A 23,018-nucleotide genomic window follows, 5' to 3' on the forward strand; every position below is an offset into this window, starting at 1 on the left:
CAAACTAAATCAATAGAGGGTACCCCCTCTCTCTCCTCCTCCTTATTCTTAAAGTATCCCAAAATAAAAGACAGCACAGTTACTTCTAGGAGGCTAAAAACTAGTGTCTCCATACTTTTCAGCAGGCTGATATCTGGGGAATTTAGCTTAATCCTTGACCTGTGGGAAAGAGCCACATACTTTCTTTAGCAATGAAACTCAAACTATTTTATCCTTCATATCATCACCTTTGTCAGCACTTCCAGATCTTTATGTCTATATACCAATGACTCTAACTTTGCTCCTTCTCCTAAAACTACATGTTTTTCCATGTAGCTCCTGAACAGAAATTCTTATAATGGAATAAGTGTTTTCAGAGATTTGGACAACACCCTGAAATTCCTAGACCTTAGAATAATTGCTCATTATGTGTCAAGTCCTTACTGAGACCCAATTATATTGATTTCTTCAATCTCCTTACCCCATTAATAAGTCACTTATTTCTTCTATATCTGAGTGTAAAGCTAAAGCTAGAGAGAAGAAGTGATACTAGGATACACAAAGTAGAATTTCCAGCTTAATGCTCCATGTATAAGACCTCTCCTCTTTAAACTGATTATTATCTTATTGTCTGTTATTCTGTTCTTCCTCAGTGTCTGTTAAAGCACTCCTCTAATCACCCCTGAGGGACACAGCCCTCTTTCCAGCTCACCCGATAGAGGAAGCTCTCTGCATGGAAGTGGACAGTATGCAGGTCAATATCTTGGCCCATGGCTAGCATGTACCAGGCCACCCGTTCTCCTTGGTACATGGTAAGACCTTTGAGGTTGGCATAGAGCTTTCCATTAATGGCTGTAAGAGAATACAAAGTCTTATCTCTTTTATTTTGACTTCCCATTGACACTGTCCTAGGGTTAACCCCTACCATCTCTGATAATAGCAATAACTTCCTAAATGTTCTTATATCTGCTCTATTTGTAGTCTTCCAGTCTATCTTCCACATTGGTAGTATAAGAGTGGTCTTCCAAACAACTAATACAACCATGCCATTCTGTTGTTTAAAATATCTCTCTTCTGCCCAAAAGATAAAGTCCATGGCTCCTTAGCTCAGAAAACATGGTCTTTAAAAGTATAGCCCCAAAACATTTTCCAAGACTCTTTCCCATTATCCAACACACTTATTCCAATTAGGGTAATTTATTCACCATCCCCCACATGGCTCAATATGCATGTTCTTTGTGTCCTTTCTCATGTTTTTGATCTTCCCTCCCCCAAAACCTGCCTCTTTTTATCCATCTGTTTAAAGCCTAGTCAAACCTTCACCTCTTCCAAGAACACTTCTTTGATTAGCTACTCTTAAGCACTTCCCACTTCCTGTGCCCATATTCCCAACTAGACTCTAGGTTCCTAGTAAGCAGGGAATGATTGTACTATAGCACTCTCATTTTCTTACATTCCTCAGAACACCTAGAAGACACCTGAGTTTATAATAAATATTTTAAAAGACTTGTCACATTTTTGGAATTAATAATGATATTAATGCATGGGCCTCATCAATTGCCTCTTCCTAGGCTACACCCTATATTCTAAAAACAATAAACTACTCATTGTCATATTAATTAACACATCCAGGACTATGCTCAGGATATATTCCTCCACTTCTAATTTTCTCAGAGAAGAAAGGTAATTTCCACTCTACACCTCAAGAAGAAAAATAATAAAAGGAGTATTTATAGCCATCTCTGTTTTACCCCCTCCAAACTATGAATTTGAGAAAAGGAACTAAACATGCACAACTTAGCCTTTTCTGAATCTTCCCTCTCTCAAATCTGTCTGACCATAGAAAGGGTGCAAATAGATTTACTATTTCATTGTGGGAAAGATTTTGCCCTTGAAAAGAAGGATGGCTAATGTTGGCCACCTATGTCAATGATAGGGTAGAAAACCTATCCATTACCAGAGGAATATTAGCAAGGCCATTTAATTAAAGAACTAAACTCAGTTTTACAATTAGTCTTCTCAATAAGCCCACATTTTATCTCAAGCATCTCTCTCTTTCTCAGTTGGTTCATGTATCTGAAAGGGAAGGGAAGGATATTGTCCATTTGCCCTCAGACCCCAACATTAATTAATTTTGATCTCCAGTGTCAGCACTCAAAAAGCGCTCAACCAATACCTGATAGACTGATAAGTAGAGCAATTGATGCATGAAGACTTTGGATGAATGAACATATAAACAAGCAGATGGAAATGGGTTTTAGCCCAACCCCTGCACTAGTATAATCTAACTGTGTTTACATCCTTTTTGTCCTGGACAATTTATTTCTCTGATTTGACAGGACATAAAGTTCACTTTGTAGTTTGCAAAATACCTGTTCTAGTGCAAATTGTTTATATATCTATCAGACAGAAATAACTAGAATTCATGTGGCGATATAATACTACATTTGAATTTCATTAGAGTCACTATCAGTGTTATACCTTATGCTCAGATAAAAGAAATATTGTATTAGAAGGGATAGTGAGAAATCACTTCATCCATTTCACTGCATTTAAGTTCATCTTACTTGAATTTTGTCTTGTTTTTGTAGAGATACACATATTTCTAGTACAAAGGAAGGCTTGCATGCACAATTTCTTTCTAAAATCTACTCAAGCATCAAAAAACTTTTCCTTGTACATAATATAACCAAGTATGTTTCTCTTTGAGGCTATCTTTTCCAATTCTTCTATCTGTAAATTGAACTTTATTTTAAAAAAATAGACTAAAAGACAAGCTGTCCACTTGTCTATATTGAAAAAGCAGATATCAGATTTAGAAGTGGTTAATAAATACGATGATATTGAAAGACTAAATCCAGGATTTTCAAGCAGAGGACTCCTCAGCAGCCAGTTCACCAATACATTGAAGGTCACAAATGTCCATCTTGCCTTTTGTAATATGTTCAAATGTGCTGGTGTCACCACAGAAACTTTACAGAGTTAGCTTCCTGCTTTCTGGGCACCTGATCTACTATAGATCACATATTTGCTTATGTATATTAATGTAAAATAATAGTAGATATTTCTTCCACTTTGTCCTTATTCCACCTTCCTACCTTTACATATTTTCAGGAATGATGCTCCCTTAGTAATGGGTCTATCAGACACCTCTATATAATTAGTAGGTACTTCTATGGAAGAGTTAGATTATTTTCTACAGACCATGCATTTTATTACTCTCCAAAAAAGTTTCATCCTGTAGGTTGATGCGGCCTGTCTCCTGGGGCGCGTGGGTTGCCACATTCTCATCCAGATACCAAGACTGGTTCTCATCAAAGATCAAGAATAACAAGGCAAATTCTCGGTCCATGTCATTCCGTCCTCCATGGGGCTCCAGGATGCCCTTTCTGCAGATGACCAAGGGCCCCACCAAGCCACTATACATGTCCTGAAAATAGGAAGAAGTGAGAGACAGTGAAGGATATGAGGTTGTTCCTGGGTGGCAGTGCTGCACAGGAAGTCAAACTGACATCCAAGCCCCTCTGCCCTGAGAACTTCATCATAATGTGCTACATTTATAAGCATCTTTACCATGTTATCTAAATTTATCCTCACAACCATCTTGAGATATAGGTAAGATGTGCTATATAATCTATGTTTTACCTAGGCTAGACTATTCATTGATCTCTAAACCCACCAAGAACTTTCAAAAGTTCTTTGAAAGAACTTTCTTTTTTCTCATGTTGTCTCTTCTTCCTGTAAAGTCCTCCCCTCTGCCATATCTCTTATCTTATGGTATATTGTTATTCATCTTCCAAGACTGAAAGTACATGCAACTTCTATTCATTATGAGGCTTTCTGCAGCTTCCCTCTCATTCATCCCCTTCTCCAAGCTGAAGAAATCACTGTCTTGTGGACTCACATAAAACTATTATGTGGTTTTCACAATGAGATACCACTTCACACCAGTCAGAATGGCCATCATAAACAAAGCAACAAACAACAAGTGTTGGAGAGGTTGTGGAGAAAAGGGGTCCCTAGTGTACTGTTGGTGGGACTGCAGACTGGTACAACCACTATGGAAAGCAGTATGGAACTTCCTCAGAAAACTAAAAATGGATCTGCCTTTTGACCCTGTGATTCCACTGCTGGGACTCTATCCTAAGAATACTAAAACACCAATCCAAAAGAACCTATGCATCCCAATGTTCATAGCAGCACAATTTACAATAGCTAGATGCTGGAAGCAACCAAGATGCCCATCAGTAAATGAATGGATCCAAAAACTATGGTACATTTACACAATGCAATTTTATGCAGCAGAAAGAAAGAAGGAGTTCCTATCCTTCGCAACAGCTTGGATGGAGCTGGAAAATATTATGCTAAGCGAAACAAGCCAGGCAGTGAAAGACAAATACCATATGATCTCACCTTTAACAGGAACCTAAACAACAAAACAAAGAAACAAGCAAAATATAACCAAAGACACTGAAATAGAGGACAGGCTGACAGTGACCACAGGGGAGAGTAGAGGGAATTTTAGGGGACATTGGGAAAGGTTCACGGGAACAAACTTAAAGGACACATGGTCAAAAACTAGGAGGAGGGTGGTAATGGAGGGAAGTGGGGAAGGGTGGGAGGTGGGGCTGGATTGGGAATAAAAAGGAGAAAAATATATTTGAACAATGATTAAAATAAAATAAAAAAACTATTATGTGGTTTTAAAGAACTGCTAATATATATAGCTAGCATTATAGTTTATATTCATCTGTCTTCCCAACTAGATCATACTCTTTAAATATGGGAACTCTACCTTACATTTGTATGATCCAAACACCAAGTAATGGCAAAAATGCAGTAGGCTCTCAATAAATGATTGCTCAGTTCTGGCTGTAGATAGGTGGCTAGATAGATAAACACATTTTCTAGATGAGGACACAGAAACAGAATGACTGATTTAAAGTCACTCTAAAGGCAAGATATAGTCTCATATTTGAGACTATAACCCCAATCTCTTGACAAGCAATCTTAGGCTTTTTAAATGAGGGCTTATATGATCCAAGAAGAAACAAGGAAGAAAATGCTCAGGTCAAACATGTGGTGCTACCTATTCCCTTAATTCCTCTTCCTGTCTCTTAAAATAAACCATAGATTAAAGGAATTTTCCCCCAAACCTTTGGCTTCAGTATTTCAGGGTGGGCTTCTTACTGTACCTATGTAATAGCTTCCTTTTGCCAGTTAGCTTGCCAGTTTATGAGACTCACCTTCAGGAAACCAATATTGTATTTACCTTGATGGGATCTACTGCAGAATAATAAATCCAGGAAACACAAGCAGAATCATTGGGTCCAGGGCCAGACCTCTCTGGGATGTTCCATTTGTAAGTAAGAACTTCACCTAGGAAGAGTAATATGGATCTCTAGTTGAACCAGGTAAGAAATTTCTTCCAACTCCCTAGTCTTCCCAAAAGCTATGGTGGATGAATCCCAAGATCTTTAAGATTATTCTCCATCATTTTCATAACAGTTTTTATTTTATTTTGTGTGATTTTGCTCTTCTCCTTCCTAGAACATCCTCAGCCTCTCTTCTATGAGCCTTGTTGTTCAAGGCCGAGGTCTAATCATCTGTTACTATACTCTCTGCTTATAGTGTCCTCCCTTCTTTGGCCCTGTTTTGTTCTTTTCTTGCTGCTTCCTTCTGTATGGGCTTGTCTCCCCAAATTTCTGCCTGTAGTCTTCTTCTACTCTTTTTCCATAGTCTCTCCATAGAAATTCTCATCTGCCTTTCTGATATCAATTACTATCCATGTATTAATGATTCTTAATACTAGTCCCACCCTCCCACTTCAAGAAAGAACTAAAGGAAATGAAGGCAAGCAATCTACAAGATACAGAGTTTAAAACAATGGTTATAAGGATGCTTAAAAAAACTTAGGAGCAGGATAAACACAGGAATAAACACAAAGATAGTAAAAATAAAAATAAATTTAGAAAACATAAAAAACAATCATAAATGAAGTGTACAAGGAGAGGATCCAAGATGGCAGCAGAGTAGGGGGAAGTTACACTTACTGCCTCCTGAGATGAACTGGATTTACAAGTAAAGTACAGAACAATCAACATGCATAACCAACTGAAGACAAACTAAACAGAAGTCTTGCTATAGATTTACAGAAGAAGCCACATCAAAACTGGCAGAAAGCAATGGCCACAGGTTGGCACAGGCAGCAGCTGGGATTCAAGAGGGATATCTCAGCTGCAAAGGTTCTCCCTGAGGAACATGAGGTCTCAACCCCATGCCAGGATTCCCAGCTCAGAGCCCTGAAGAGGCACCCACAAAACATCTTGTTGTGAAAATCATCACAGATTCTGTCCACCAGGGAGGGAGGGAGTTAGCTAAAGGCCCAGAATACCTCTTAAAGGGCCAGTGCACAAAATTTCATTCACAGCCATTCACCCTAGGATCCAGTGGAAGGAGTGCAGAACATATTAGAGTCCTGTGAGGAGAGACTAGAGTTTGTGGCTCTGGGAAGAAATTTAAAGGGATAGCCACTATGGTCCCTGTGCAGAGTCTCTCTCCCGCACAGCAGATGCCATATTTCTTAGGTGGAGCACGTCCCTCCTTACATCATCAAACTAGGGGGAATGCAATAGCCCCACCTTCTGGACTGTCTATTGAACCACCCTGCAGAGCTGATGCCCTGTGGAGAAATCACGTGCATGGGCCTGGGCTGTAAAGTCTACAAAGATTCAAGAGGTATCTGTGATTGAGCTGTCTAGTTCTGGGGCAGGGGCCATTGTCCCCAACTTTCTAAAAGCCTGATCAGTGCATGCCACTTACAGAAGATCAACTAGCCCCTCCATCCATATTCCCAGCCACATCCAAGTGCTGAACTTCAGCTATTCAAGAGGTACAGGCTGAATCAAGGACAGACTGAGTTATATGGCCCAAGGATGAGAGACGTTTTTCTCTTGCACATCTGACCAATGAAGAGATCTTCCCTTACATGGCTGAACTTGGTTGGTTTGAGCCTAATGAACTCTGCTAGCTTAACCCTGATGACTCTCTGAGACCCAGCTCCACCACAAAGATCTGTTAGCCCCTGGTGGGTGGCATCTAGCCTTTGCATACCTGGGACTTTTGCTGAGTCACCTCAGATTCAGAACTGGTAATGAGATTGAACCTGTATTAATATGGTGAACACCACTTGCCCCTACCTGGTAAATCACTGAGAATGTACTTCATGAAACTCAAGTACTGCCAGAGATTCTTTCAGTGATGGGGCCTAATAGGCAGCTGAAAGGCAGATACCGTGGGCCTTTTGCTGACCCACCCACAAGCTGGGGGCTGGTGAAAGCTGACCTTAGTGCACAGCTTGGTCCTTCCCACACACAGGCAGCAAACCCAGGAGAGGAATCCATAAACTATGGCTTACTTTGTAGCTCCAAACAAGTTGTCATGGGAAGCTTCTGATATTGACCAGTACCAGAGTCCCTCCCAAGAGGCCCTCTAACCAACACATCCAGTGGTGAGCTTTAGACAATATCAGAACAGGATCCAATTAGCTTCACAAGCAGCACATGCAAAGGGAAATAATGGCTGGCACCAGACCCTGCTGAGGTGAATTCTGTTTTGTGTGGTCAGCACTTTCAGAGCAGCTCATACACTGTGGTCTGGGTCAGTCTTCACAGTTATCCAGCTTGAGGGTTTACCCCACACATGAACAACATGATAGCAATCAAGATGCAATTACACAAGAGATCTCACATAATCCACACAAGGCACAGTCTTAGAGCACCCATCTCAGGTGATCAAGGAGATCGCACCAATGGGTCCCACAGAACACCTATTAAATAAGGCCACCCTATCAACACCAGAAGACATAGCAGATCTACCTAACACAGTGAAATAATCACAAAAAGGCAGCAAAAATGGGGAAACAAAGAAACATGCTCAAATGAAAGAAATCTCCAGGAAAAGAGCTAAATGAAATGGAGGCAAGTAATCTACAAGATATAGAGTTCAAAAAAATGGTTATAAAGATTCTCAAGGAATTTAATGAAAATTTCAACAGTATGAGAAAATACATAGAAACTGTAAAAAATATCAGAAATAAACAATACAATGCCTGAAATGAAGAATACAATAGAAGGAATAATCAGTAGGTTGGGTGAAACAGAGGATTCAAACAGTGGTTTGGAAAACAAGACAGCAGAAAACACACCCAATCAGAGAAATAAAAAAAAGAGAATAATTTAAAAAATAAAAATAGTTTAAGCAAATCTTAGGACAACATGATGTGTGAAAACATCCATATCATAGAGGTACCAGAATAAGAATTGACTTCTGGCCAAGATGGAGGCATAGGTAGATGCACTGTGCTTCCCTACACAACCAAAAGAAGGACAGCAACAATTTAAAAATAAAAAACCAGTACTGACAGAAAATCTAACTCTATGGAAGTCCAACAACCAAGGAGTTAAAGAAGAAATACTCATCCAGACCAGTAGGAGGAGCAGAGACGGTCAGCCAGGCGGAAAGGAATCACAGCAAGGCTGTGGCTGGAGGACTGGGGTGGGCAAAGCTGCAACTGGCAGACCCAGTGAGGCAGCAACTGGTGGAGAGGGTAGTCCCATATTCACACACAGATAAACCATGAGGAACAGCTGGGGAGCAAGACAGACCATGCAACCCAGGGCCGCAGCATGGGGAAATAAACCTTTAAACCTCTGATTTCAAATAGTGGTAGCTATTGAGGTGGCAGTGGGAGAAACTCCCAGCCTCACAGGAGAGTTCTTTGGAGAGACCCACAGGATGTTATAATGTACACAAGCCCACCTACCAGGAATCAGCACCAGAAGGGCCCAATTTGATTGTGAGTAGTGGGGGAAGTGACTGAAAACCAGCAGAGAGAGAAGCAAGTGCTATTGTTCCCTCTCGGACCCCTCCCCCACATACAGAGTCACAACACAGAGATGTGGGTTGCCTCAGAGTAAACGCCTAAAGCTCCACCCCTTACTACATAACAGGTAAGTGACCAAACAAAACAAAATGGCCCAAACCAAAGAATAGATCAAAGCTCCAGAAAAAATACAACTAAGCAATGAAGAAATAGCCAACCTATTAGATGCACAGTTCAAAACATTGGTAATCAGGATGCTCACAGAATTGGTTGAATTTGGTGGCAAATTGGATGGAAAAATGAAGGCTACACTAAGTGAAATAAAGAAAAATATACAGGAAACCAATAGTGATGGGAAGGAAACTGGGACTGACATCAGTGGAGTGGACCAGAAGGAAGAAAGAAACAACCAAGCAGAAAAGAAGGAAGAAACAAGAATTCAAAAAAATGAGGAGAGGCTTAGGAACCCCCAGGACATCTTTAAATGTCCCAACATCTAAATGATAGGGGGTGCCAGAAGGAGAAGAACAACAGCAAGAAATGGAAAACTTATTTGAACAAATGATGAAGGAAAACTTCCCTAACATGGCAAAGGAAATAGACTTCCAGGAAGTCCAGGAAGCTCACAGAGTCCCAAAGAAGTTGGACCCAAGGAAGAACACACCAACACACATCATAATTACCTTACCCAAGATTAAAATGAAGGAGAGAACCCTAAAAGCAGCAAGAGATAAGAAGACAGTTACCTGCAAAGGAGTTCCTATCAGACTGTCAGCTGATTTCTCAAAAGAGACCTTACAGGCAAGAAGGGGCTGGAAAGAAGTATTCCAAGTCATGAAAGGCAAGGACCTACATCCAAGATTGCTCTATCCTGCAAATCTATCATGTAGAATGGAAGGGTAGATAAAATGCTTCTCAGATAAGGTCAAGTTCAAGGTGTTCATCATCACCAAGCCCTTGTCATATGAAATGTTAAAGGGACTTATCTAAGAAAAGGAAGATAAAAAACACGTACAGTAAAATGACCGCAAACTGACAATTATTAACAACCACACCTAAAACTAAAACAGAAACAAACTAAGCAAACAACTAGAACAGGAACAGAACCACAGAAATGGAGATCACACAGAGAGTTATCAACAGGGGAATGGGAGGAGGAGAGAGGGGGAAAAGGTACAGAGAATAAGTAGCATAGATGGTATGTAGAAAATAGACAGGGGGAGGGTAAGAACAGTATGAGAAATGTAGAAGCTAAAGAACTTATAAGTTTGACACATGGACATGAACTAAGGGGGGGAATATGGGTGGGAGGGGGTGTGCAGGGTAGAGGGGAGTGAAGGGTGGGAATGGGACAACTGTAATAGCATAATCGATAAAATATATTTTGAAAAAAGAATAAGAATAGAAAGAGCAAAGAATGAAGAACCTATTTGAAGAAATAATGACTGAAAACTTCCCTAACCTGGAGAAAGACAAAGCACAGAGGCCCAATCAAGTTGAACCCCAAAAGTCCCACACTAAAGCACATCATAATTAAAATAGCAAAGGTTAAAGGAAAAGAGACAATTTTAAATGCAGCAAGAGAAAGACAGTTACCTACAAGGGAGCTTCCGTAATACTGTCAGCTGATTTCTCAACAGAAGCACTTCAGGCCAGACGGCATCATCATAAAATATTTGAATTAATATAAAGCAAGGACCTACTACCAAGAGTACTCTACCCAGCAAGGCTATCATTTACAATTGAAGGCAAAATAAAGAGCTTCCCTCACAACAAAAAGTGAAAGGAGTTCATTACCACCAAACCAGTATTAAAAGAAATGTTAAATTGGACTCTTTAGGAAGAAGAAAGAAAATAAACAGTAACATAATTGTAAAAATTAAAATGGCAATAACTATGTACCTATCAATAATCACTTTATTTTTTAAATATTTTATTTACTTTTAGAGAGCGGGGAATGGAAGGAGAAAGAGGGAGAGAAACGTCAATGCGGGAGAGACACATGGATCTGTTGCCTCTCACACACTCCCAGCTGGTGACCTGGCCCAAACCCAGGCATATACCCTGACTAGGAATTGAACCGGCAACCTTTCAGTTCACAGGCTGGCACTCAATCCACTGAGTCACACCAGCCAGGGCTATCACTAATCACTTTAAATGTAAATGAATTAAATGTTCCACCAAAAACAGGATTGCTAAATGGAGAAAAATAGAGGGCCCATGTACATGCTGCCTACCCAAATCAGTTAGAAGTCCAGACATACAGAGACTGAAAGTAAAGAGATGGAAAAAATATTTTATTCAGCCCCGGAAATTATGAAAGTAGGAAGAAATTTATTTAAATATACATGTGAGGTAGACACTCTTCACTGTCCACTCAGAAGATATTTTCCTAACCTTTTGCCTGCCAATTGAACCTCAATACTATTCAGCCATAAGAAAAGATGAAATACTGCCATTTGCAACAACATGGATGGACCCTGATAATATGATGCTAAGTGAAATAAGTCAGAAAAAGTTAAGAACTGTATGATTTCACTCATATGTGGGATATAAAACTCAAAGCAACAAATGAACAAATAAGAAAAATAAATACTCATAGATACAGACAATAGTATGGTGGTTATTGGAAAGAACAGGGTGTGGGAGTAGTAAAGGGTAAAGGTGGTCAAATACATGGTGATGGAAGAAGATTTGACTTTGGGTGGTAGGCACACAGTGCAATATACAGATCATGTGTCATAGAAATGTACACTTGAAAGCTATACAGTCTTATTAACCAATGTCACCCCAATGAATTTTATTTAAAAATAAATGCATAAACCATGATATTCCTACTGAACTGAAATTTTGCTCTTTTATATAACAAGCAAAATAAACATTTACTTAAAGAACAAATTTAGATACCTTATACGCCTGGTTTTATTTCTAACATCTTGCTTACTTTTTTCTCAGGCTTACTTTTTTAAAAAAGATTTTTATTTGTTTACTTTTAGAGAGAGGGGAAGGGAAGGAGAAGGAGAGAAACATCAATGTGTGGTTGCCTCTTGCATGCCCCCTACTGGAGACCTGGCCCACAACCCAGGCATGTGCCTGACTGGGAATCGAACTGGTGACCCTTTGATTCGCAGGCCGGCACTCAATCCACTGAGCCACATCAGCCAGGGATCAGGATTACTTTTTAATTTGTGCATTCCCTTAAAAATTAGTCTTCCCCAGGGTCTTTTCCTAGAATTTTTACTGTCTCATTTTATATACTCTTTCAGGGTGACTGTGTTCATTTCTTTGCCTTAGATTACTATAGAAATATTGATGCCTCTTACATAATTCCTTCAGATCATACCTTTCTCCTGATCTCCTGAGCTTTATGTCTTTTAGATATCTATATTAGTTTTGTTGCAGACATACAAAATTCAACTAATTCAAAAGTGAACTCATCACCATACAATCTCTTCCACCCCAACTCATGTTCCCTGTCTCCTTCCATGTGTCTTATCTTGGTGAATGGCATCAGTATTTATCGGGTTGTGCAAATCAAAAACCTGGGTGTTTTCAGAATTTTTTTCCAAAAACATGGACCATTTTTTAAAGAATTCTTCTCTGTCTCACTTTCAATGTCCAGTTAATCACCAAATCCTGCTTATTCTACCTCATTGGTCTTTTTAGAACCTATCCCCTTTCCTCAGCTTAAACTTTCATCTTTCTTATTTACTGGATCTTTACATATTACATTCCCTACATCTGGAACTTCCTTTTACTTGCTTTTGTCCCACACTATCCCTTTAACTGTATGCTTCTTCATCAACCTTTAGATCAGTGGTTCTCAAAGTGTAAGTTCCTGGTACAGAAACATCAAAATCACCTGGAAATTTGTTTAAAATAACAAATCATTGAGCTCCATCCCACATCTACTTAATCAGAGCCTCTGGGGGTTGATCCCAGATATCCATTATTTCATAATCACAAGCTTTCCAGGTGATTCTGATACAAGATAAAATTTGAGAACTATAAATTTAGATCTCAGCTGAGGTATCACCTAATCTGGGAAGCCATCCATGACTATGACCATCCAAACATATATTAGGTACCCTCTTTTACACCTAACTACCACACTTTAAAAACTCCTATTTAACATTTAAAACATGACATTATAATTACCAGTTTACTTGTCTCTCTGTGATAATAGCCAAAGCTTTTAAAGAGTAGGAACAAGTATTATTTCCCACTGTATTCATTCCTTCTAATTTTGTTCCTGCATCCAGTAGGCTTCCAGTAAGTATTTATTCAATAAATGAATGAATGTAAGAGAATGTGGTCAAGATTATGATCACCCTACATTTAGTATCAGGAGTTTAGTATGTTACTGGGATTAGGGTTCAGTCTGTACTAAGGGGACAAGAACTTTACCGGGGTCAGGGATCAGTTTGCGGCCTGAGACAGGTAACTACCCATGATTAGGAGCTCATACTATAGCCAAGGTTTAGTTCATTCCTAGAGAGGGTTAGAAGCTAAATCTGTATTCAGAGTTAAGGCCAGTATAAGGCTCCGTGTGTAACCAACATTAAGGGCAACTTTGATGAAACAAACAAACAAACAAACAAAAACTAAGGTAGCCTGTTTTAAGACTGAGAAAAATTAGTATTTCATAGAGACAACCTCAGGCTGTGGCTTAGTCCTGGCTAATACTCCTGTTTCAGTTCTCTAACAGCATATTTTTTTAAAGGAGCAAGGCAGAGGGCTAAAAAAGTGCTGCACATCCTTTTCCCCTTCGCTAAGTGTTCCTACTCACCAGGCTCAGCAGCCAGTGGCCAGCCAGGATTAGATTCTAGCACTCCATGGGCATGCACAGAGTAGGGGCGGCTTGCATTATTCTTGAATACCACAGTTATGATATCACCAACCTCTCCTCTAAGAAGTGGACCTAATATATACAAAAGAAGGAAAAGTATCATTAGTGGAGTAGTGGAACAGGGACATTAAAGGCATTTAAAGAAGGGGACATACATAGGAGCTCCCTAGAATTAGGGGTTTGCCATAAGAAAGGATCCTTCTGAGCTGAAAATCATGACTGGCTTCATTTTTAAATTCAGAAGCCCTTAAAGTGATGCTGCTACCCATATAATAGTACTCCATCAACAGAACTGTATCTCCAATTACCCCTACTTTTCCCATCCCAACTCTCTCTAAATAATACCCAAATTTTTAGAGAATCAGGGCACTGAACAATAATTGTTAATTAGGAGCGAGAGCTTGACATATAGTACAGAATTTCTGGGCTCTCTTAAAGGGCTAGTGGATCCCTTCTGTACAAGGGCAAAATGAGGAAACTCACTAGTCCCCACAAAAGTGAAGAAACTGCACCAATAACTAAACTGGGTACAAGGCTAATACTGGTTTCCTGCACCATTTTTCTACTTTTTGATGTTTCTGCATTCTTTTGCCTTTAGCATTAAAAAAAAATCTATCATCCTCAGAGATCCATAGATATAGAGACCTGAAAAAAAAAAACTAGCTCAGATTGCAGCAGAATTCATGAATTCCTCCCTTTGATTGTTTATTTTCATGGCTGTTTTATAAAATATGACTATAGTTCCAGTACATCATAAAGAAAAACTGATAATGGGAAATAGGAGGCCTTCCTGATGTGACATAGCCCCTCTGGGATCAGCACAGGCTTCTAGACACTAGGAAGAAAGTGGAATTCCCTTACCCAAGATTCCTAAGTGCTCCTCTGGTCCAGTCCTTGGCCGAGGGATCCTGAATGTACCATCAGTGTATTCCCTGAATACAGCTTTCTTGTATCTGGAACCCAGTAGCCCATCCTTGTTGCTCAGAAAGATGTGACCATAACTAGAGGAATCCAAAGACTGGTATCAGCTCCTGACCCTCAGTGCCTTAAGCCCACAGGGAAGTGAGGTCAGACCAAAGTTCATGTCACAGATAGAAAAAGGAGGGGGCCTACCTCTTCTAATACAAGATTCTTGAACATATTGGCTGCATACATGCAATTATAGATGGTAGATTTCAATATCTATTTATGTTATCTTGTTTGCTATCATCCAAATAGGAATTTGTATTAAAATTTATATGGCGAGAACACTGGGATAACAATCAGAAGGCCTGCTCTCTAGCTCTAGCCTTAATGATATCTTAGATGGAATTCATTTGATGAGAGGACAAGGTACATGTGGCAGGAAAGTAGTAACTGCTTCTGCTGCTGGAGGGTAAGGGCTGGGGACAAGTAGAAATCTTACAGATTTCTCCTTATAGGATGCTTTCCTATTTACAAAGGTCTTTGTTATTTATTTTATCATTTTACATTACCAATAGGCTAGTGAGGTAGGTATGTCCCAGAGGTGGATTCAGAGGTCCAGAGGTGACAGGACATATCTTCATTGATACATCAGCCAGAAAGAGAGCCAGAACTTGAATTCAAGTCTGCTGTTCCTTCTCTACCTCCTTCCAGTCAAGTTATTTCAAGTATACCACATCATTTTAAAGATGAGTAAACCAAGTCTCAGAAAAGTGTAGTCACTTTTTCTAGGTAGATTGCATAACAAGTTAGAAAATAGGCTTCAACCTTTAAGAACCAACATAAAGAGCAACAATTGGGAAGTGAGAATACCAAAAATAAACTCTATTGGAAATTGTTAAACTGTACCTCAGTTTCTATTCTTCCATTTTTCTTTTATAGTAGTAGAATCACCTAGGTTTTAATTGAGTGCATGGCTGCCAAACAAGAGACCACTTCCCAAACTTTCTTGTACCTAGGTATGGCCATATGAACAAGTTCAGGATAATGGGGTATGAGAGAAAGTGATGTACACAATTTCCAGGTCATCTAACCAAGTGCTGCTTTCCTTGGACTTGTTTCCCCTTTCTTGATATGTGGGAATGATTACAACTGGAACAGGCAACTTAATTCCAGAGGTGAAAGCAAGTGTTATATGTGACTAATTCAGCTACTGGCCCTGGACTGCTCATGTTTATTCTATTATGCAAATAAGAAATAAAATTCTAACTTATCTAAGCCACTCTTTTTTTTTTCTGCTACACAGATTCACCTGTCCTTTAATGACATTTTTTCAAGGAATAGTTGACTTTGGGGTTTTCAGTTCCTTGAGTAAGTGCTATATAAAATTTAAGTCCCAGTAGAGGTGCTTCTGACTAACCAAAGGAAAGAAGGTGAAGATTAAGAACATGAGGGTGTGTGTAAAGTCTTTTATTTCCACTTCACAATACAGCAATATAGAGGAAGCAATGAATTCCACTTTACCTGCATTCTATTCCCCGTACCAGAGACTAGATGTTGGTATCTAATCTCTGTTGGTATGTTATTAGGTTAAGTCCTTCCTTCTTTCAGAATCTCAGTATCCTCCTTATTTGTAAAATGATACAGAGTGTCTGAAAGTGTGACTTCTTTTCTGAAGCTTTACCTGTCCTTCTCAGACTGGTTATGCCATTCCAATTCCCAGCTTCTGTCAGGGCAATAGTCCCACTCCACCTCTTCTGCCATGATATAGTAGACTCTTGCAGCCTGGTAGTGTTGGCGAGGGGCAGCTTGGTGGGTAGGACACTGGGAGACATTATAGATAGCCTTCATCCCTGCTTCTCTGTGGCTGCCTTCCTGGCAGTAAATCTCAAATGTCCCTGAGAAAGAAGAAAGAACAAAACCTTAATCAGAAAGTCCCTGTGGGAACCTGGGGGATTCCATGCTTCTCTCTAGGCATACTGTAGAGAATGGGTAGTTACAGATAAGATTAATATATGCATTACATAAAAATTATTACAAGTGTATTGAGAGCAATGAGCACAAAGGTTAAAAGTTCTAGCTCCACATATGCACTGTCTGGGCTTAAAACTAAACTCTGCCACTATGATGACTAGTTCTTCCCTATTTATCCAGGGCTTTCTAAGTTTTAGCCCTAAAAGTCTCATATTCCTGGAAACTTCTCAGTTATTAACAAACTAGGATGTTTAGTAACCTTATCTGACACATTAGCTATATAATCTTGAGGCAATTTTTCCACCTATGTATATTTCAGTTCCCTTCTGGTAAAATGGGCATAATTTCAGTTACTTCATTGGGTTGTTGTAGATTTAAACAGAATAATATACACATATTGTTTAGCATAGTATATAGTAAACATTCAATAAGTGAAGCTATAAATAATTAACTAAAGCTGTAATAATAATTATTCCAAGAAAGGTCTTGACCAGTTGTCTGTCTTTTCAACCATGTAGCAAAGAAATAAGGGTGGGCTAAAGTAGTTGTATAAAAAAGTGAACCTTTTGCTAAGTGAAATAAATAAGATGGAAAAGGACAAGGATCATACAATTTCACTCATATGTAGAATATAAAACAAAAAAGCAATAAAAAACAAACTCATAGACATAAACAACATTATAGTTGTTACCAGACAGGAAGGGAGATGGGAGGAAGATGAAGAGAGTAAAGGGAGTCAAATATATGCTGATGGAGGGAGACTACTATGGTTGGGGAGCATACAATGGAGTATACAGATGTTGTATTCTAAAGTTGTATACCTGAAGGGAGATCTAAGATAGCAGAGGAGTGAGTAGGAGTTATACCAACCACCTCCCAGGACTAATGTAGAATTATAACTAAATTGGTGGAGAAATTGCCCGGAACAAACAACTGGACAATAGTTAGAGAGAAGCCTTATAACCGTGGACAGACAGAAGAAAACAGCTTCAGTACAATATGACTGGTAAGGAGTACACAAGAGATGCAAGAGGGCTGGCTGGGCACCCACAGGTGGCAGCTGAAGTGCTGGAGGGATATTTAAGTGGCTGGTTGGATCCCCCTGAGAAGTGTGGGGTCTAAACCCTAAGCTGGGATCCCCAGCCTAGAGCACCAGAGCCCTAAAGGTACACAGATAACATCCAGCTGCAAAAAGTGACAGGGTTTCTCTATGCCAGACATGGGCAGCTGGAGATGCAGAGTCATTTAAAGGGCCAATGCATAAATTCATTTGCAGCCACTTATCCTGTGCTCTGGTGAAGACAGAGGGGCAGAATGGACTAGAGATGCTTTAAGAGAGACTGGGGATGGAGGTTTGGGGGAGAGAACTGAGGGAGCAGCTGCCAGGATCCCTGCGCTGAGCCATCACCCATACTGCAGGAACCATCATGCTCAGTCAGTCCACTCCCCTTCAAGTGGCAGCAGCCTGAAGGGAAGCAATAGCCCCAACTCCAGGGAGGATTCTGCCCCACCTATGGTGCTTAAGCTTGACAGCTGAGTGCACAGTGACTAGATTGACAACTGAAGTAGTCTTCCATAGATGGTGGATCCCTTATAATCTCCAACAGGTTGCCTAAGGCCAGACTGGGACACCATTTGACATCAGTACAGGTGGATCCAGAAAGAAAAAAACAGTGGTAAATACTAGATGCTACCAAGATGAAATCCACAGTGGTCTTATCCGTGATTTGCAATATTTTTGTTCTTGCATAGCTTTTTTAAAAAGATTTTATTTATTATTTTTAGAGAAAGGGAAAAGGAGGGAGAAAGAGAGAGAGAAACATCAATGTGTGAGAGATACAGTGATCCATTGCCTTTCACATGCTCCAAACTAGGGACCTGACCCACAACCCAGGCATGTGCCCTGACTGGGAATTGAACCGGTGATTTTTCAGTTCACAGGCCAATGCTCAATCCACTGAGCCATACCTTCCAGGGTATCCTGCAGAGCTTTTTAACATTCATTTATTGTCCTTCAAGTTTTTACATATTAAGCCACTAAAATGTTTATTTCAATACATATATTTTTCTCCTTCCTTCTCTTGTCCCATTTCACCTTATTTTTTCCTCTTACTATTTTTGTTTTAAATTTTGTTTTCTCTCTTGCTACAACTTGTTTCCATTCCACACTCTTACTATTTCTCCCCTGTCCAGTCTCTCAAAACCAATTTTCTTGTTAAAGGTCATCTCACATTCTCTTTCCCACTTTTAGAATACCTGCATTCTCTTTCCACCTTTAACAATTTTTGTTTATTGGTTGTGGATACTGTAGTTGTTGCATTTTTTCAATTTTATCTTTAGAGCTTCACCATTTTTGTATTTCAAATCTCAAATCGTACTATTCCCCTCTCCTGATCATTTTTTTAATCTCAAATTTTAATTTTTTTCCTGCCTTAGCCTGTTTTTTCTTTTTTTCTCTTTCGTCCTGCTCTTTTTTCCTTTTCCTTTTTTCTTTTGCTTTTTGTCTCAGATCTTAACTTTTCCCTGTCTTAGCCTAGTTTTTGTTCCTCACTCTTAATATTTCTCCTCTCTTTATCTCAAAATCACTTCCCTTTCCTCTAGACATCTCTTAAGCTTTTCTTTCATTTTTACCTCTTACTCCCATTCTACCTCTATTAATTTTACCTCACGTGTTGTTCATAGTGCTGTGATGGATCTTTTTCTCTAATTTGGTTCTTATTTTTTATTATTTATTTACTTTTTTCCTTTTCCTCTCTCACTTTATTTTATTTTATTTTTAAAAAATTCTCTTTAAACTTAATACTGTATGCTTCCCTTCTCTCATTCCATTCTGCCTTCTTCAGTCTCTATTTTATTTATGATGTAAATTTTACTTTCCCTCTTCAAATTGCTCCAAACCCTATTCTTATTAGTGTTCCTCCCTCTACCCTCTCAAAATCATTTTTCTTATAGTAGGTCATTTCATATTTGCTCTTTTTTCTTATAATAGTCTTAATCTCTTTACACCTTTATTAATACTGGTTCATTTGCTGTTGATAGTGGGATTATGTGTGGGAGTTATTTCTGCAGGTGTGGGTTTGTTTCCTTGGCTTTGTGTGTTTGTTCTGGCAGCATCTGCACAACAGCATACAAGATGTGGTGGGTAGAATGACTCTCAGTCAACCAGATGTAGGGAAGAACCCACTAAAGAACCACCCGATAACAATAAAAAACAAACAAATTACATCCAGAGAGCCAACATAAATGGCATAAAGGGCATCCCCAGAGCATCAAGCTCAGGTGATCAAGGAGACTGCACCACTGAATCACACAGGTCTCCTACCATAGAAGTTCACACCACATAGACAGGGAGTCAAAGCATATCAGTTTAAGAAGCAGAAGCAAATAAGAAGAGTTTCTCCTACAATGGGGAGACAAAGAAACAACCCCCAATTGAAAAGAAAGGAGGAATTCCCAGGAAGAGTGCTAAATGAAATAGATGCAAATAAACTATCAGATATTAAATTCAAAACAATGGTTATAAGGAAGCTCAATGAGCTCAGTAAGAATTACAAAAACTACAGGGAAACTACAAGGAACTTACTGCAAACTACATCAGAATGAAAAAAGACATAGAAAATATCAATAAGAGACAGGAGGAAATAAAGAATACAATTTCTGAATTGAAGAACACAGTAGGAGGAATCAAAAGCAGGATACATGAAATAGAGGATTGAATCAGTGAGCCAGGGGACAAAGTAGAAAAAAAAAAACACAGAAAGAACAAGAAAAGAAAAAAAGACTAAAAAAGAATGGAGATGGGTTAAGGGAACTGCAGGACAACATGAAATGTAATAATATGCATATAGTAGGGATACCAGAAGGAGAAGAAGAGGAGCAAGGAACAGAAAACCTGTTTGCAAAAGTAATGATGAAAAACTTCCCTAATTTGATGAGAGAAAAAGTCACACAAGTCCAGGGAGCACAGAGGGTCCCAATCAAAATTAACCCACACAGGCCCACTCTAAGACACACATCATAATTAAAATGGCAAAATTCAATGACAGAGAAAATCTTAAAGGCAGCAAGGGAAAAACAAGAAGTAACATAAAAGGGAGCCCCAATAAGGCTGGCAACTGATTTCTCTACAGAACCACTACAAGCCAGAAGAGGATGGCCAGAAACATTCCAAGTAATGAAAAACGAAGTCCTGCAATCAAGACTACTCTACCCAGCAAGATTCTCATTTAAAACAAAAGGGGAAATAAGGAGTTTTACAAACAAAAGAAGGCTAAAAGAATACACCTCCACCAAACCAGCATTGCAAGGTGTGCTAAAGGGACTGCTATAAGAAGATGAAGAAAAATGAGTAAGAGAAGAGGGACACAGGTACAAAGGGAAAAATGGCAATGAATAAGTATCTATCAATAATAACTTTAAATGTAAATGGATCAAATATTCTACTCAAAAGACATAGGGTAGCTGAATGTACAAGAAAACATGACTAGCTTATATGCTGCTTACAAGAGACCCACCTCAGAACAAAAGACCTACACAGACTGAAAGTGAAGGGTTGGAAAAAATATTCCAAGCAAATGGACAGGAAAAAAATGCTGGGGTAGCAATGAGCTCTTATTGTTTTACATAAGCAATACTTATGTAAAACAATATAGACTTCAAAACAAATGCCATAAAAAGAGACCCAGAAGGTGACTTCATAATACTCAAGGGAAGAATCCATCAAGACATAAACATTATAAACATATGTGCACCCAACATGGGAGCATCCAAATATAACTTCAACCATTCTCCATATAAGATCCAATATTATCTTTAACAAATATAATCCATAGCACATTGCTCCTTTGCTTTAAATGTTCCATTTATACTCAGAATACAATCCAAACTACTGACTATAGTCAACAAAACCTTACAACACTTTGGCAAGTCTCTGGCCAACCTGTATGACTTCATGTCATTTCACTCTTCTCTTAGCTCACTACATTCTAAACATACTGGCCTTCTTTCTGACCCTAAAACAAGCCATGCTTTTTCCTACCTTTGGGCATTTGTACTCACTGGTCTCTCGGTTTGAAATGTTCTGCTCAGATATCTTCATATAGCTCCTTTCTGCTCATGATTTAGGTCTCTGAGTAAATGTTACATTCTCAAAAAGGCCTTCCCTAAATACCTTCTCTAAAGTAATCACTATCATATCATTGTATTTTATTTCTTTCATAATATAGATCATGATCTGAAATTACCTCTTTTTATATATGTGTTTTATGTGTTTATTGCAGATATCCCCTTACAGTAATGATTATGTCCATCTTTTTACCCACCTTCTCTAGACTTAGCACATGAATGGTGTGCAATAAATATGTTGAGTGAATAAATATTTTTGCAAATGAATGACTAGATTACACTATCAAAAAGCCATGCCTCAAGGATTGGTGTGGAGAAGAAAGTGTGATTAACTGGAGGGGATGGAGACAAATAGAAGGTATTTGGGGAAAGGCATGTGACCTTGGACTAACACATTATCCAAATTTTCTCATAGGGATATTGTTGCCTAGGCTACTTCTTTTTTTTAACACTCTTCTGCCTTGATGTTTGAGTCTCCTCCTGCCACTTTAACCAATTATTTTCTGCCTCCTTATTCTGGCTTCTCTTTTCCCCCCTACCTCTTAAATGTGTATTTTTTTGCCTTAAGTTTTCCTTCCTATCACTTTATATGTGCATATACTTGAACTATGACAATATCTAAATTATTCTAGTTCTATAAGCTTCAAATTTCTATTCACAACTACCTACTGTGAAACCTACATGACCTGGATTTCATCGGGATCTTAAATTTAGCACACCCCCAAATGAGAACTTTTGACCCAAATCTTACTAACCCACCCATGCTTCTCTATTTGCTCACTTGATTAAAGATACCACATCTAGTACACAAGCTAGAAACCTCAGACATCCTTTTTTCTTGTGCAGCACCTCAACAAAGTCAAGTCATCCCTCTTAAATATCCCTTAAACTCTTTCCCTGCTCACCATTGCTATTGCCCACTCATCAGCAGGACTCTCATCTTCTCTTGCAAGAGCCTGCTATTCAACCTTCCCTTAAACCTTACTTCTTGGTATTCCTCAACAGAGCAGCTTTTAGAATTTTGCATAAGACTGTTCTTCATTGCCTAATAATATCCTACATATTGCAGAAAGTTTTAACATCTCTGACTCTTACCCTTTAAATGACAGTATAATTATCACTATATTCCCAGTCATGTAACTAAAAGTACATCCATACATTTCCAAACACATTTTAGCATACTACCTTGAGTTGACAAACATTGAATCAAATCAGTGTATGAAACATTCTCCAGGTAGACACTGTTTCCAAGCTACTGCCTATATGGTTTATACTGCCTAAAATGCCTTCCTCACAACCATCCCC

At 39.0% G+C, this 23,018-nt stretch overlaps 1 protein-coding gene across 4 annotated transcripts in view; it reads right to left on the reverse strand.

Annotated features, from left to right (window-relative positions):
* Positions 1-23,018, reverse strand: part of HEPH (hephaestin) — a 58,295-nt gene that overhangs the window by 6,725 nt on the left and 28,552 nt on the right. For all 4 annotated transcript variants that reach the window (XM_045847540.1, XM_045847539.1, XM_045847541.1 and 1 more), the window contains exons 14-19: positions 16,300-16,513; positions 14,574-14,713; positions 13,653-13,784; positions 5,252-5,358; positions 3,184-3,409; positions 692-831 (exon numbers count right to left, since the gene is read on the reverse strand). In XM_045847540.1, the coding sequence (XP_045703496.1) occupies positions 692-831; positions 3,184-3,409; positions 5,252-5,358; positions 13,653-13,784; positions 14,574-14,713; positions 16,300-16,513 (959 nt within the window). The remainder of the gene's footprint in view (positions 1-691; positions 832-3,183; positions 3,410-5,251; positions 5,359-13,652; positions 13,785-14,573; positions 14,714-16,299; positions 16,514-23,018) is intronic.

Source organism: Phyllostomus hastatus, unplaced genomic scaffold (assembly GCF_019186645.2).
Source record: "Phyllostomus hastatus isolate PE091 unplaced genomic scaffold, TTU_PhHast_1.1 phas_contig_551, whole genome shotgun sequence".
Classification (NCBI taxonomy): Eukaryota; Metazoa; Chordata; class Mammalia; order Chiroptera; family Phyllostomidae; genus Phyllostomus; species Phyllostomus hastatus.